This window comes from Theropithecus gelada, chromosome 17 (assembly GCF_003255815.1).
Source record: "Theropithecus gelada isolate Dixy chromosome 17, Tgel_1.0, whole genome shotgun sequence".
Lineage (NCBI taxonomy): Eukaryota > Metazoa > Chordata > Mammalia > Primates > Cercopithecidae > Theropithecus > Theropithecus gelada.
Genome location: NC_037685.1, coordinates 66,522,765 through 66,539,207, shown reverse-complemented (window position 1 = coordinate 66,539,207; position 16,443 = coordinate 66,522,765). Strand labels below are relative to the sequence as shown.

The 16,443-nt window shown below is 32.7% G+C and overlaps 1 protein-coding gene across 2 annotated transcripts in view; it reads right to left on the bottom strand.

The window, feature by feature from the left end:
* Positions 1-16,443, bottom strand: part of NBEA (neurobeachin) — a 752,078-nt gene that overhangs the window by 561,850 nt on the left and 173,785 nt on the right. For both annotated transcript variants that reach the window (XM_025364271.1, XM_025364273.1), the window contains exons 14-17: positions 14,772-14,851; positions 13,971-14,033; positions 13,787-13,884; positions 9,059-9,151 (exon numbers count right to left, since the gene is read on the bottom strand). In XM_025364271.1, the coding sequence (XP_025220056.1) occupies positions 9,059-9,151; positions 13,787-13,884; positions 13,971-14,033; positions 14,772-14,851 (334 nt within the window). The remainder of the gene's footprint in view (positions 1-9,058; positions 9,152-13,786; positions 13,885-13,970; positions 14,034-14,771; positions 14,852-16,443) is intronic.

Genomic DNA, 16,443 nt, shown 5'->3' with positions numbered 1-16,443 from the left:
GTTTCCACTGATGTACATCCTTTGTCAACACTTGATACTGTCAACAGTTTTAAAATTTACCATCCTGATGAGTATTAAATGCATGTTTTATTTGCACTTTCTTGATTACTACTGAAATTGAGTATATTACCCATATATTTACTGCTAACTCAAGTTTCCTCTTCAGGGAATTGTCTGTTTATATGCTTCATGATCCTAACAGATTTTCTTTTTCTAATTTATTTGCACAATTTTTTCATATGTTTAGGAGACAAATCCATTGTATCCGAGATAAACCGCAAATATCTTCTTTCACTTTGTGCCTTGTCTTCTCACTTTTTATGGTATCTTTTAAAGTACTTTTTATTCTAATAGTCAAATTTATCTTTTTCCTGTATGATTTATGTGTATTTATTGTTTCAGAAATTCTTCCTTAATCCAAGGTGATAATACTATTATCCTGCACTTTCAAAGAGTTTTAAATTTTGTTTTTCACATTTTTACTAGCTTTATTGAAGTATAATACACATACCACAAAATTCACACACTTTGTAAATGAACAATTGATTTTAAAAACTTATATCAAGTCATGCCACTATCATTACAATACAGTTGTAGGTCATTTTTATCATCCTAAAAAGTTCCCTGTGTCCACTGGCAGTTAATTCCCACTCCCATTGCTAGCACCATGTAACCACTTATTTCCATTCTGGACATTTAATATAAACATAAGTATATAGTATATAGTTTTTTGCATCTGGCTTCTTTCACTTAGCATAATAGTTTTAGGACTCATTATGTCATCATATGCATCAGCAGCTTGTTTCCTTTTAATTGCACAATAGTATTTCATTGTATGGACATAAAACATTTTGTTTATCCATTCATCAGCTGATTGACTTTTGGATAGTTTCTAGTTTGGAGCTACTACTAATAATAGTACTGGCTGGGCACAGTGGCTCACGCCTGTAATCCCAGCACTTTGGCAGACTGAGGTGGGCGGATCATCAGAGGTCAGGAGTTTGAGACCAGCCTGACCAACACAGTGAAACCCCATCTCTACTAAATATACAAAAAAATTAGCTGGGCATGGTGGCGCGCACCTGTAGTCCCAGTTACGTGGGAGGCTGAGGCAGAAGAATTGCTTGAACATGGGAGGCAGAGGTTTCACTGAGTGGAGATCACGCCACTATACTCCAGCCTGGGTAACAAAGTGAGACTCTGTCTCAAAATAATAACAACAATAATAATAATGACAATAGTACTAAGAACATTCATGCAAAGTCTGGCTATGAACATGTTATCAATTCTTTTGGATACATTCCTAAGTATGGCAACACTTTTTAGGAAATCCTTTTGGAACGTGGCTGCAGGATTTTACATTCCATCAGCAATGCATAAGCTTTCAATAAGTAGTCTGTGCTGTGGTTTTGTTTTCATTCAGTTCTAATCAACGTCTAACGTTCTTTATGATTTCTTTTTTGACTCAGGGATTAGTTACGTTCTTTACTTCCAAATACCTTGCAATTTCTCAAATCTCTTTCATCCAAATTTAATTCTGTGTGGTCAGATAATATACTTTGCTTGATTTATTAGTTTTTAAATTTACTGAGACTTGTTTTATATTTTACAGCCCAACTCATAATACATTTTGGAGAATGCTGCATATGCACTAGAAAACAATTTTGTTAGCTTTAGGTGGAGTGTTATATAAATGCCAAAATATTATCCAATAGGATGTCGAACAGGGGTGGTCAAAGCAGGCTTTCGTTAATTGTTAGTTATTCAAAGGGGATGCTTCTAACATTTCATCACTAAATAGGACTGTGGAAAGTTTTCAGTAGATATATGTTACCAGATTTAATAAATTATTTTCTATTTGTGGTTTGCTAAAAATTTTTATGATGAATGCTACTGAATTTTATGAAAATTTTTTGCACACATAATTATATAGCTATTCTCCTTTGTTAATAAATAGATAAAATGTTGTCCTGATGTCAAGCCACCTTTACATTCTATCACTACCCTCAACTTGGTTATGCTGTACACTTTTAAAAAGTAACTGACAGACTCATGTTCATAAGAGAGATTGACCATACCTTTCCCTTATAATTAGATAATCCATATCCAATTTTGGTATCAAGGTTGTACTAATTTTATTAGGTGAAATACTGGCCGATTCCTTCTTTATCTAGCTAGTCATGGAAAAGTATTTTATAAGTGAATAATACAGCTTTTTGGCCTTGCTGTTACTCTGTTTAATAGTCTTGCTTTCTGTTTCATTCACTTCTGCCCTTTATTATTTTTTTGCCTTGTTAGGCAGACAATTAATGAGGTAAGCACAACTGAGAACCTAGAAAAATGAAAACCTAAGTACCTTTCTGTTTTTAATATAAATATTTACAACTATGAATTTTCTCTAGTATCATTTAGACCAAATCTCACAAGTGTAAATATACATAATTTTAAATATTTATTACTGTATTTTATAATTTGCATAATGAATAACTTCTTGTTATTTAGAAGATACATATTTCTATTTTCTAAGTTTAATTTTTGTCATTGATTTCTTGTTTAACTGCACTGTTTGCAGAGAAAGTCATCTGTATGACAATTTGTTTAAATTTATTGAACCTACTTTATGGCCTCATTTAAATAATTTCTATAGTTTTGTGTGCTTGAAAAGAATGTGTATGGCACTCAAGCCAATGAATTTTTTTTCAAATTATACTTTTGAGATTTTTTGTACTTGATCTTTTAAGGAGAAAAATATGTTAAAACTTGTAAAATACTCTTCCAAATTTAGTCAATAATAGATTTCTATGACTCACCTACACTAGGTATATATGCATTTGAAACTGTTTTACATTCCTAGTGAATTACATCTTTTTCATAATATGGTGCCCTCCTTCGTCCTCAATAATTTTTTGCCTTAAAGTTTATTTTTATATATTTAAATAATGCAATACCAGCTTTTATCATTTAATTTTTCAAATAAGTAAGACATTTACCTAGTTAAAAATATACGATGACATAAAAAGATACCCAGAGAGATTTTACAGCCAACTCATCCCTTACATTTCCACATCACTCACGGCTCCCCCATACAAGTGAACACTTTATGATTTCTCATTTCCCTAAAACTTTCCCCTTCTCTTTTAAATGCACTTTATTTTTAGAGAAGTTTTAGGTTCACAGTAAAATTGAGCAGAAAGTAGGGAGTCCCATATGTCCCTACCCCTACATACACACAGCTTTCCCCACTGTCAACATCTCTCACCAGAGTGGTACATTTGTTGTAACTGCCTATTAACTTTTCAAATGCAAATAAAAATATATCATTTGTTCCATTCCTTTAACAGACAGCATTTTTTAAAGTATATCTTCACTCTATTCATCAGAGATGGCACCTTTATTAGCACTAAAATCACTAAGTATTTGGGTCAATCTATGAACGGCACTTTGCTCTGTTTATTCACAAATATGTACTGTACTGTCTTCTTTACTAAAATATTATATTTCTTATAATATTACATGGCTAACTTCCCTTTGTTGTTCTCCTTGTCCTTGTTGGGCTCTGGAGTTTCACTCTGTGGTAAGATTTCATGCTAATTTTCCCTGATTAGAATTCATTTTACTTCCAAAATCTGAAAAATCAGTTCTTTCATCAATTTTGTAAAACTTTAGTAATTTACTTTGAATAGTGTCTCTTCCTCATTCTCTCTTCCACTTTTCTGTAACTCTTATTAGCCATATTTGAAACCGTTCCTTCTTTCTCTATCTCTCTTAATTTCATGTTTGTAATCTTGTTTATTGGTGTTGATTTCTAGGTAATTTCTTCAGTTCTATCTCTCAGTTCACCAATTATTTCTGAAGCTTTGTCTAATCTGTTTAATGTTTCCATATAGGTGTTAATTGTAATTACTACCTTTTCATTTCCACAAGTTACTTAGGGTTTTTTAAATCACATGGCTTGTTTTAAAATTACCTTGCTTTTCTGGCATGTGAGAATTTCCCTTACTTTTGTGTGCACACCTATATATTTAACAGGATTATTGACATATTTTTATCCAACATTTCTAGGTTTTTAGTAGATCAAAGTGTTTCAGGATACCTAGTTTTTACATCCATCAGTTTTCTAAGAACTCTTAATAGTCACATGTGAAGTCTCTTACTTTCCAAGGCTTTATCTTTTCTCTCACTCTCTATTTTTCATCCATGCTTTGAGATCTTAAGTCCACTAATTAGGGTGAACTGGTTAAAAAATCATCAGCTAAAAGAGCAGAATATTATCTTTGGTACTCTATTTGAATCTCAAAAGCTCTTTGTATAAATGAAATTCAAATGTTCCACAACAGCCTCCACCAAAGTTCTACTTCACCGGGTACATAGTTTGATGATTCTCTTATCCTGCCTCTGGCTAGTAGGCCCCTTTAGATGAGTTGCTATTTTTCACTATCCACAGAGTCAAGGTCAAATCTCATGGCTGTGTATTTTAAATGATGAGATCGCTGCAGGTGGTGTCAGGCAAAGCACCCTCTAAACTTACTGACTTGTAGTATAAAACTTAGCAAGCTGTAAGTTCTGCACCATGAGCCCCTGGAACCAGTATGATAGCACTCCAATCTTCCTATACATCAACCCACAAGTTTAAGGATGAGAAGACTTAACCCGCCATTCCAGATATTTTTTGGCTTTTTGTGGACTGAAATAGGTGAATTAAAGTTTGTTTTAAAGTTTTAAACTTTGACTGTCTGTTTCTCCTGTAATTTCTATTTTATGAATGTGTCTATTTTATCATTTTAAATCATTCTTCTTTATCTAATGGTTATTGCTTTTTGCCTTGTATTCTAATTTGTCCAATATTAAGATCATGATTTCTACTTTCTGCTTTCTTTGTGCTTATATGGTAAATCTTTACTCATCCTTTTACTTTTAACCTTTCAAAACCACTTTGGTTTTCTGGTGTGTTTCTTGCGTATAGAACGGGTTTTATTACTGTGATCACTTGTGATATTTTTCTTACAACAGGTGATGTATAAAAGCTTTTACATTTATTTTTTATGACAGTATGACTGGTCTTAGATATGTCATATTTTATGTTATGCTTACTGATCTTTACAGATTTTTTAAAGTTCCATTACATATATTGTTCTTAGTTTTATCCATACAGATCTTAAATATTTTGAAAGCTCTATAATTTTATAGAACTGCTTATCTCTTTATGAAAGAATAAGTAATCCTACATCAGTTTAAAAAAGATATTTCCCTACTATGAGAAATGTAAATATCACCATATTTGCTCTTAATTTTTTCTCTCATCTACATCATCAAATTTTAGTCAATAGGCCTATATTTGTAATATTTCATCTGTTCGCTTACATGGAAATTCTGACTCTTTGCACTTGCTCTGCTTTCCTTCTTTTCTCACCCCTCCCAATTCATTTTAACCATAAAACTAAAACTAAAATAAATGTAGGTATTACTGTGATAGATCAGAATTTACTTTTTATATATTAGCATAAATTTATTCAGTGCTCACCAGCTGTCCTTAGCAATAGTTTCTCCAGTCATTCCTACTTGGTTGGACTTTATCCCCAGCAATTTCCTCAAAATTTAGTCACAGAAATAATTTGCTGTATGGCTTAAAAATGTTTGACAGCATTCTTTTTACTTAAAGGATAGTTTGCCTCCCACTTTCTTCATTTAAGTATCTTATGATTTTTATAGATTTTTGTATTGAAGATTATTTTAGAGTCTAAAGCCAGACTCATTTTTCTCTTTATTTGTGCACTAATATACAAAGTATTCTTATATTTAAGTCCAGTAACACACCTTGATGCTAATCATTCTTGGTCAGTTTTCCCTGGCACACAATATGTCCTCTAAATAAGAATGGCAAAATCTTACATCAAGACTTCATTGAATTATAGATTTAAATATTTGTTTTGTTCCACTGTTCTGCTTTTCTTATTTGGGAACTCTATGTATGCCATTATTATTATTATTATTATTATTATTATTATTATTATTATTATTTCTGAGTCGGAGTCTCGCTCTGCTGCCCAGGCTCTGGAATGCAATAGCACAGTCTCAGCTCACTGCAACCTCTGCCTCCTAGGTTCAAGCGATTCTTCTGTCTCAGCCTCCCGAGTAGCTGGGATGACAGGTGCCCACCATCATGCCCGGCTAATTTTCATATTTTTAGTAGAGATGGGGTTTCACCATGTTGGCCAGGCTAGTCTCAAACTGCTGACCTCACTGATCTGCCCACCTCGGCCTCCCAAAGTGCTGGGATTACAGGCGTGAGCCACCACATCCGGCCGATTTATGCCATTATGGTAATTTGTTTTTCTCCCATGTTGCTCATTTTCTTTCTAATCCTAAACTCACGTTTTCATCTATTCATATTATTTGCTTTTTTTTCACTTTTATCTTCTGTGTACTTCACTATGTTACTAGCCAGAGTTTCGCCTTTGAGCAATTTCCAATTTTATTTTTTTGTGTATAGTTCTTTTCCTCCAGTATTTGTCCAATGTTTTATTAGCTCATAATTAAATACTTCCATGCTATCTGTGCTAGTCTGTTCTCACACTGCTATGAAGAAATACCCAAGATTGGCTAATTTATAAAGGAAAGAGGTTTAATTGACTCACAGTTCTGCATTGCTGGGGAGGCCTCAGGAAACTTAACAATCATGGTGGAAGGCAAGGAGAAGCAGGCACCTTCTTCACAGGGCAGCAAGATGGAGTGAGGGAAAGCAGGGGAAATGCCAAATGCTTACAAAACCATCAGATCTCATGTGACTCACTAGTACAAGAACAGCAGGGGGGAACTGCCCCCGTGATCCAATTATGTCCACCTGGTCCCACCCTTCACACATGAGGATTACAATTCAAGATGAGATTTTAGGTGGGGGGACACAACCAAACCATATCACTATGTTAACATTTCTTACAACCTTTTTTTTTCCAGAAGGGGATCTTGCTCCATTACCCAGGCTGGACTCAAACTCCTGGGCTCAAGCAATCCTCCTGCGTAAGCCTCCTGAGTAGCTGGATTACTTCTCCAAATTCTGTTTAGTGGTTCTTTCTCAGAAGCTACATATGTATGTATGTATTTATTTATTTATTTTTAACTTATGATAGCAAATTTTTAAATCAAAATACTTTATATTCCATAGCAGTATTTTTCTGCTAAGTGCTATTCATGTACTGATTACTTTAACTTATTTTTTCCATGTTTTTTATCTGATACACATGCACTGATGATGTGCCAATTCTTTTGATACAGTCTAATTTATGTGGACCATCCGTCTGCAGGACACTTCCATGACCATGTGTAAAAGAAGGGACAAGGGTAATCTTTTTGCTTTCACAATCCAAAAACTTTCTCTTTCTCTATAGCTACAGAGACAGACTGCTTGCCACAAATATAGGTCATCTGTGTAATTCTTTGTGATATATCTTCTCCTTTTCTGAAACCAATCTGATTAAAAAAAAACTCTGCTATCAGGCATGATATATGTATATCTATTATTTTAAACAAATGATCTATTTTTGTAATTTAAGGTGTGCCTCTCATCTTCAGAAACTGTACTTTCACTGACACTTCCTATTTGCTATAATTGAACTCTCTCACCACTCTTCGTATTTTCTCTTTAGCCTTAACAGCTTTTACCCAACCTTAGCAACTTTAAGCAGCTGATACTCATATTCTGGGGTTCATATATTTGCATCTGTCTTCTACTTGTGATAATATTTGTGATAAGAGAGTACATTTTTTACTTCTTGTTGTATCATTTATACATTTTACAGGAAAAGAGGGGAAAATAGGGCATCTTAAACACCATGTTTATACAGGAAATTGTTTGTTATTTTTAATTTGGTAATGAGTTTTCATCTTTTTATAAATTTTTTAATGTGCTTTCTTGACATTTTTAGGAGGCTGCATCTTGGGCTACAATCCTTTAACTTTGTCCAATCAATTTATTTTAATTAACTGAAGTTAAATAAGCGATCTTTATCTCTTAATATAAAAAGAGCATATGGCTCTTCATTCCCAGTATTCTGTCACCAAGTGTACTTACAGTTCCATGTACGTGTGTATGTATATGTGTATGTATATGTGTATGTGTGTGTGTGTGTGTGTGTGTGTGTGTGTGTGTGTGTGTATCCTTTTCTACAATCCTGGCCTTGTTTGAACTATTCCTTATATTCATAGCATATCTAGTCTCCCTTACTTAATTATTGTTTGGAACCGAAATTTTAGAGATATTTAAACTTCTAGGCTATACAGCTTGTTAGACATGCCTTATCTGAATTTTGTGCAGTTTTCATGATTATTACAAATAAGCGCTCTGCAAGTTTAAGTAAGCACCAATAAAAAAACAAAAAAAAGGTTAACAATGAGGTTCTGATAAGAACCTCATCTAGTAGCATTTAAATTATAGTTGCACTACTTCCTTGGCTTCATTTGTAAGGAAAATATACTCTTAAAACTATATTCACACACTGGATAGTGTAGTATGAATTGCAACCATTAAGCCAGCAGTAGTTTCTTACGCCAAAAGTGTTCTTAGAAAGTATTCAAATTCTGGATTTGGGAAAAGATATGAGGTATTCTAGCATCTGTAAGTCACAAAATTAATCAATAAACCCTACTGTTAGAAACTAATAACAAATACCGACTCAGCAGGTAAGCATAAGATCAATTCTCAGAAAGACCTCAACATATACATGGTATTTCCTTGTCAAGAAAGCTTTCCTTGAAATCATTCCCATATGTGCGTCGTTTTGTCTTGACAAAATATTTTATTACATCTTCAGAATAGATAATACTTTCTTTTTAGGAAGAATATAGAAATAAACTGTATTATTTAAATTGTAATCTTGTTCCATAATCTACTACTAATAAAATATATTTTATAAAAATTTTTTGCAACTTCTATCACAGAAAGCTATTATTTTCCACTGTTACATTATTCAAGTCAAATTTCATCTCACATTACATATAAAACTCATAAAAACATAATCTCAATAGTTATTTCTAGAATGCATTACGACAAATATCAACTTACTTGTGACCTAAATGCTTCAGAAAGTATCCCAGAACCTTCAAAGCTTGAACCCAAATACTTTCACTTTTAGAAGCCAGTAATTTGTAGATCACCCTAAAAAATACATAAATTATCTTTTAAAAACTTACTAATATTAAAAACAAAAACACACTATATACTTTACAAATAAATTATACAAATGTGAAATATAAAATTTCTCTGAAGATTTTATTCTCAGGATTATAATTCTTTGGAAAAATTAAAAACTAGCATGCTTTAATCATTTTTCTTTAAACACGTCCTTCAACCACACACTCAAAAGGGCAATGTGACTGGTGTTCATAAGTACTGCCTCCCAACATACTAAACACAATTTTCAGTTTTAAGACACATGCTTAGTTAGGCCACACCTCTTCTCTCTAAGAATTGGCCCCAACATTTAAACTTGATAACCCTATTTTCTTTCTTTTTTAAAATGTTTTTTCTTAATTTTAGTATAGAGGTGAGGTTTTGCCATATTGCCCAGGCTAGTCTGGAACTCCTGTGTTCAAACGATCCGACTACCTCGGCCTCCCAAAGTGCTGGAATTACAGGCGTGAGCCACTGCACCCTAACCCTGTTTTCTTGGTATGACTAATTAGACAATAGGTAGGCACCTGCCTAGTTATTTCTCCTTTTTGCGAATTTGGAATGAGGTCTAAGAAACAATATCTCCTCTTTGCTGGGCTCTTGAATTTGACAACTGTTTAAAACAGAAACTAGAACAGCAATGTTTTGTTTCTGTTCAGAAAGGCTAGTCAACATATAGAAGGAAGGATTAAACAGCTTACAGAAAGCAGCAGAGAAAGCAAACTTGTTTCCTAATAGCCCTCCAATTCCTGGTTCCTACTCTAAGATTTTTTTTTAACAAATATATTATTCAGTTTTTACTTTAAAAGCTTGAGAGGTTTTCTCTTACTTGGAGCAAAATAGCCTCCACTAATATACAAACTAACCTATACAATCACTTCAAGTACTATATACAAGTAGGGCCATATTCATTATAATATTTGTAAGTGTTTAGACATTTTATTCCATATTTTTTCTATTAAAAAAAGCAATTTGTTTCCATAGAGTAGAAGGGACAATGACAACTATATACACTGGCAACTAATTCTAGAATATAAGAAGGTTCTTTAGGTGCTAAAACACTATAGTGTGCTTTATTTTATTAAATATGTTTCTTAAAAAATAAAATGCCATTGTATATTTTCAGGTAAAGTACTCAGCTGAACAAGAGAATCTAGTAAAAGATGCAATATAATTTTCACAATTTCAGTGATACTTACAAAGGAGAACAAATAGCTTAAAGTTAATCTCATTATTTTTAGTTTTGTGAAGAGCTTATACTATTAAAAAAGAAGTTAGTGATACTGCTTCTTTTTCTCTTTTTTAGAGAATAAACTATTAGAGAATAATAGTTAAAGAATAAACTATGAGAATAAACTATGAGAAAAGAATAAACCATGAGAATAAGTGATTATTTAAAGAATAAACTATTAAAGAATAAACTCTGAGAAAAGTGATCATTTCCTTTGGAACATCTTTTTTTTCAAATCCCACTTTCATAAATATGTATGGGTTAACACTGAAATCCATTTTCAAAACTTTTAGGAACCAAGATCAGTAATGAAAAAAGACAAGTTTGAGAATAGCAAAGTCAGACATGTCAAAAAAAAATACATTCAAGAAATCATAAGATACAACATTAAACAGCAAAAATAGTCTTGAGAACCAGAGTAAAAGCTCACAGTCTGGGCCAGGCATGGTGGCTCACGCCTGTAATCCTAACACTTTAGGAGGCCAAGGTGGGCAGATTGCCTGAGCGCAGAAGTTCAAGAGCAGCCTAGGCAACATGGTGAAATCCTATCTCTACTAAAATACAAAAAAAATTAGTCAGGTGTGGTGGCACATGCCTGTCATGCCAGCTACTTGGGAGGCTAAGGCATGAGAACTGCTTGAACCCAAGAGGTGGAGGTTGCCGTGAGCCAAGATGGTGCCACTGCACTCCAGCGTAGACAACAGAGTGAGACTCTGTCAAAAAAAAAAAAAAAAAAACCCTCACAGTCTAAAAATGTGGCTACACTCAAATACAGAATTAGAAGTTCTCACAGAGCTTCTACTTTCTAGGAATAACTTTGAGTAGCAGGAAAAAAAGGTATCAGACCCTGCCCTGGATCAAGAGAAATTATGATTAATGTTGAAACATGAAAATGTCTAGGGCCATCACACATCTACTTACATAGGGATGTGATACCGTATGAATAAGAAATTTACTTTGTTAATGAATGTTTACTTGTAATATACATTATTACTAATTAACAATAATCCTAATTCATCTGCTTAAGCTCACTATATTCAGCCAGCAAATGGTCTAAGCTATATAAGACACATAGTTGTCTATTCCTTTCTTTGAAAATTTCCAGATACAAAAATACCAATTTTTTGGCTGCTTAGTTCAGTGGTCCGTTATCACAAGGGCTTCCTTAAGCCCAATTAGCATATCATCAGAATTAAACTGAGTTCATTCTTTTTGTTCAACTATTATACTGAACTCAATTGTATGAATTACAACAGACCAGAATTTTCCTCCCAAAATACGTCATATACAACTGTTAGCCTTTAATGGCTATTTTCTAGAATACAGACATTTAAATGCTTCAGTCATTTTCAATATTTTCTATCTAATAAGCCTATTTTTTTCATCTTTTATACTATTCTGAACCAGCTTTCTCCTCATTTTTGAAGTAGAAAAGTTGAAGTGTCAAGGAAAGGCTGTTTTTTAATCTGTGTGATTGTTTTTAACACACTGGTGACAATCTGACATGCTCTGCTCATGGTCAGCCATGAGCACAAGTCCTTTTAATCTGTTGTGCTTAATCAGTTCTTTCGTACCATACATTTAAAATACTATGTAAATCCTAAAGATCTTACCAAATAGTACTCTCAATTGTAGAATCATATTTTTGATGTGTCAAAATAATAGAATTATATTTCTGCATTTCATCATATTAGACAATCTAAGTTTGGTATCTTCCATAAGAGTAATGTGGATATCTTCAACTGATTCACTAAATTTATTAGATAATATAATAAACAAAGCAAATTCTAAGGACAAGGACACTAATTATTCAATCTAAATATAAGTTCAGAAGTGAGTGTAACTGTACTATATTATTAGATCGAACTATATGAAATTGCCATTATTTGGTAAAATCAGTTAAATATCAACAGTAAAAAATTGTAACAAGAGTAAAAAATTATAACAGTTGTTAATCACTAAATGTATAATCTTCTTCAAATAGATTGGCAGCCCCATGAATTATAAACTCAAAGTAATAGGGATATCACAAGTGAGATATGCATACAGAGATAGTGATTGCTTCTCTAATTTGAAAAGGAGTTCTTCAAGTCTAGAAAGTTGTTATTCATTGATTTAAATGGCCAAGTAAAAAAAAAGCACTTAAAAAAGCCCTTGACAGTCACTGATATATTATTTCCAAACTGTTTTTTAAACTCTTTTTCACAATAAATCTGTGGAAATTCATTGCGTTATACATGATATAACCTTGATATCCTGCTCATCCCACTAATTAAAACTCCAGAAAAATATAACAGAAGAATTCCTTAAGAAGCTAAATTATAGGGTTAAGTTCATAAAAATACTAATTAAGAAACTGGATTTCGCCGGGCGCGGTGGCTCAAGCCTGTAATCCCAGCACTTTGGGAGGCCGAGACGGGCGGATCACGAGGTCAGGAGATCGAGGCCATCCTGGCTAACATGGTGAAACCCCGTCTCTACTAAAAAATACAAAAAACTAGCCGGGCGCGGTGGCGGGCGCCTGTAGTCCCAGCTACTCGGAAGGCTGAGGCAGGAGAATGGCGTGAACCCGGGAGGCGGAGCTTGCAGTGAGCAGAGATCCGGCCACTGCACTCCAGCCTGGGCGGCAGAGCGAGACTCCGTCTCAAAAAAAAAAAAAAAAAAAAAAAAAAGAAACTGGATTTCACCTATCTACCAAGTTACTTTTCAACTGCCACAACAAAAGTTGGTTTTCAATTTCTTTTGGCCTTGGCCTCTTATTCCAAAACATCTTTCATCTCTGTTATTTCCACTGCATTGCACTGCCACTGTCTCAGGTCGTCATCTTTATCATCTTTAATACAGACGAATAAAATAATCTCCCTGCTGATGATATTGCTACGTCAGTTTGTCCTTCAACTCATGTTTCACAGTGGTGATTGTAAATCTAACAAAACAGGTATCTGAGCACAACATTTCCCCTATTCAAAATTCTTTTTCATCACCAACTGAAAAAAAAAAAAAAAAAAAAAACCACTGAAGTTATTACCATTCTATGAACCTTCCAAATCTGGCTATCATCTCTCTCAGGCCTCATATCATAAAATTTCATTGTATCCTCTTTTGGTAAAACGTGCCCTGCTTTTTTGTGTCTTCTTGGAAAAAAAAAAAGCTCTATTCACAATTTGTAATGTCCTTACTATAGCAAAAACAATTTAATTACTCTTCTTGATTCCTGAGACTACTGTTTATACATACTTCATCAGTTTCCTGAGTATTCGAGGATCAATAGCAGCATTCTCCATTTATTCTCTTATGTGTAAGATTTTGCAATATTTATTCAAATATTCATAGGAGTTATTCTAGGAGGAACATCTGTGCTCCATTAAAGTCTAATAGTAATATCATACCTTATTCCATTTCTTTGATCAAATGCTGGTATCATTGACGCTGGGTGTTCTGACATTAAAGCCACTAGTAACTGTAGCACATCATGAATATTTTCATCCTGCATAAATCAACAAAATTGATTTAAAATTTTACTCTAAAGATTGGCTTAAATAATTAAAATAAAAGGCCCATAACATGTCCTACCTCATGCATCGTAAGTAGGTAATTTAATATACTCTGAAGTTCATCTTCCTTGACCCCTCGATCCTAATTTTTAAAAAATATTTTATTACTTTACATCTAAAATTAAAATTTTAATTTAAAAAAGATGTCAAAATAATCATTTTAAAAGAAAATAAGAGTAAGTTTAATATAGTGATATTTTAACTAAAATCCCCACACATTTCACAATTTATAGACTATATTATTTCAAGTTAATTAAGTAAATATTTAGAAACATCAATTTTTAAGTCATTAATATTTGATTGACATTCACTATAAAAAGTTAGCATATTTTGACCATCTAAGTATTCTTATGACTATTTTCTAATCACTTACTCTTTCCTTAAAACAATATAAATGCAAGACTATACAGTATCAATTTTTGGGTACTATCCCACAATTTATTTTTATTTTCACTTTGGTTTCCTCTTAACATTTAAAACATCCTACTACAATAAAATGCGTTATGTAAGCCTTCTTAAACTGGCACACAGATCATTCTCTAGAATAAGGGTCAATTATTATAAGAATAAGGGCTCAATTCTTATTCATATGTTCCTTGTCCATTTCTGTCACATCCCTTAATAGGGAAGATTTCAGAGAGCATTTAACCAGAAGTTAGTTAAGTTCAATAAAAGTTAATACTAAGATGTGCAGAATTTTGAAAGCAATTCATCACTTAAAGGTAGCTATTACTAATTTAACAATAATAATTTTAAAACATGCCAGAAATTCCTTTCTACCTAATATACTGTAATTCTAAATTATATAAAATTATTTTACCTTCAGTATGAGCTGTTTCAGAAAAAGTAGCATAAATGCCCTCAGTGATATAATTTCTTTTTGTGATGGCCGGGGACCATCTAGAACAAAACAGAAAAAAAAAGTAAAAACAAAAAATACAAGATATTAAATAAGCTAAATGCAATTATGTTGGGATACTATGGCATTCTTGAATAATTATATGTATTTAAATTACAACATTTATATTAATGTTATACAATTTTAATAATATGTGAGTATCCAAAAATTAGCTTTCAAATTTTTGGCAACTTCAAATTATTTACTGAATGTCTGATTTTGTGGAAAAAAGAACTTTTTAAAAAGTTGTAATATATTAATATCCATTTATAAATGTATAATCCCCAACTATTTATATTAATACTTTAATACTTTCTTGTTTTTATTACATTAATAGGTTTTCCAATATGTCTTCCATTCTCAATTAAATTTGTCTTCATTTAAGGACTCTCTCCATTTTCACCCCACACATTATTTAACAAAGCACAGAAAAAATGACACTCTGTTTTATTGTAATTATCTGCTTTTTAGCAGATTTCTTCTATGTCACTTGTATACAGAAAATACATATTATTGAGGGCATTTAAGAAATGCTGTGTCAATAAGCGAAAATGAGCATAAAATATTAAGATGTGCATAACAGTTCTATCATAATGTACAAATTTTAAAGTAATTTCAAAATATCTAATTATTTTAAAAAATGAAAATATAATACATGTAATATGCATAATATACAATAAAGAATACTTTTAAAAAATGAAGCTGGATTCATAAAAATCCTTTAACATTAAGCCTTTCTTGTAGCAACCAGTATTTATCTACTGCTTCACAAGTTTTAAAAGCATAATCCCTTCATGTATAATTTATAGCATCTGCTTATTCACTTAATATTTACATGAAGATTATTACATCTGCAAGCAAGTTATTATCCAAAAAATCCATCCCGCCTATTATAATAAAAGAAATATCTTCCCTATTTCCCAGACTGCTCTCCACCTTTTATTGCCCCACTGCCACCAAGATGCACAAAGTACTCTTCTCCTCCTATTGACACTGGTATTACTTTAAAAAAACTTTTCATTGTAAAATATTGCCAATGTACAGAAAGCATACATGAACAACTTAATGAATTATCATAAAATGAACACCTGTATAAACACTTCTTTGGTCAATAAATTGAACACTGACAGTAGCCTGACAGGGAAACCCATCAACCACTGGTATGCTGGTAAAGGAATTATCTGCAGAGTGGAGGGATGAGGTCCTGATTTTGAGCATTTATGTATTTCTGATTTCTATCATATTAATAATAATCTGATTTCAAGTTCAAGATACCAACAGTTTAACAAACAGCTCATAAAATTCCTGAATATCTAACAACTGATTGTGGCCCCATCCTGCCCTGCGTGCCAAAGCCCTCACCATGCTCCAGACCTCAGCTCTGTGCCACATTCCTTTTCCTGATCACATCCCCATTCCATCCAAAAACACACAGATACTGCCTTAGTAATAATTTCCTTATTCTTACTTCTATTTCTGCTACCAATTAATAAAATTGGACCAGTTTTATAACATCTCTGTGCCTTAGGTTTGTTTTCTTCTTTATTGTTAGGGTAAGAATAATACTACTGCTTGTCACAGGACGTCTTGTGAG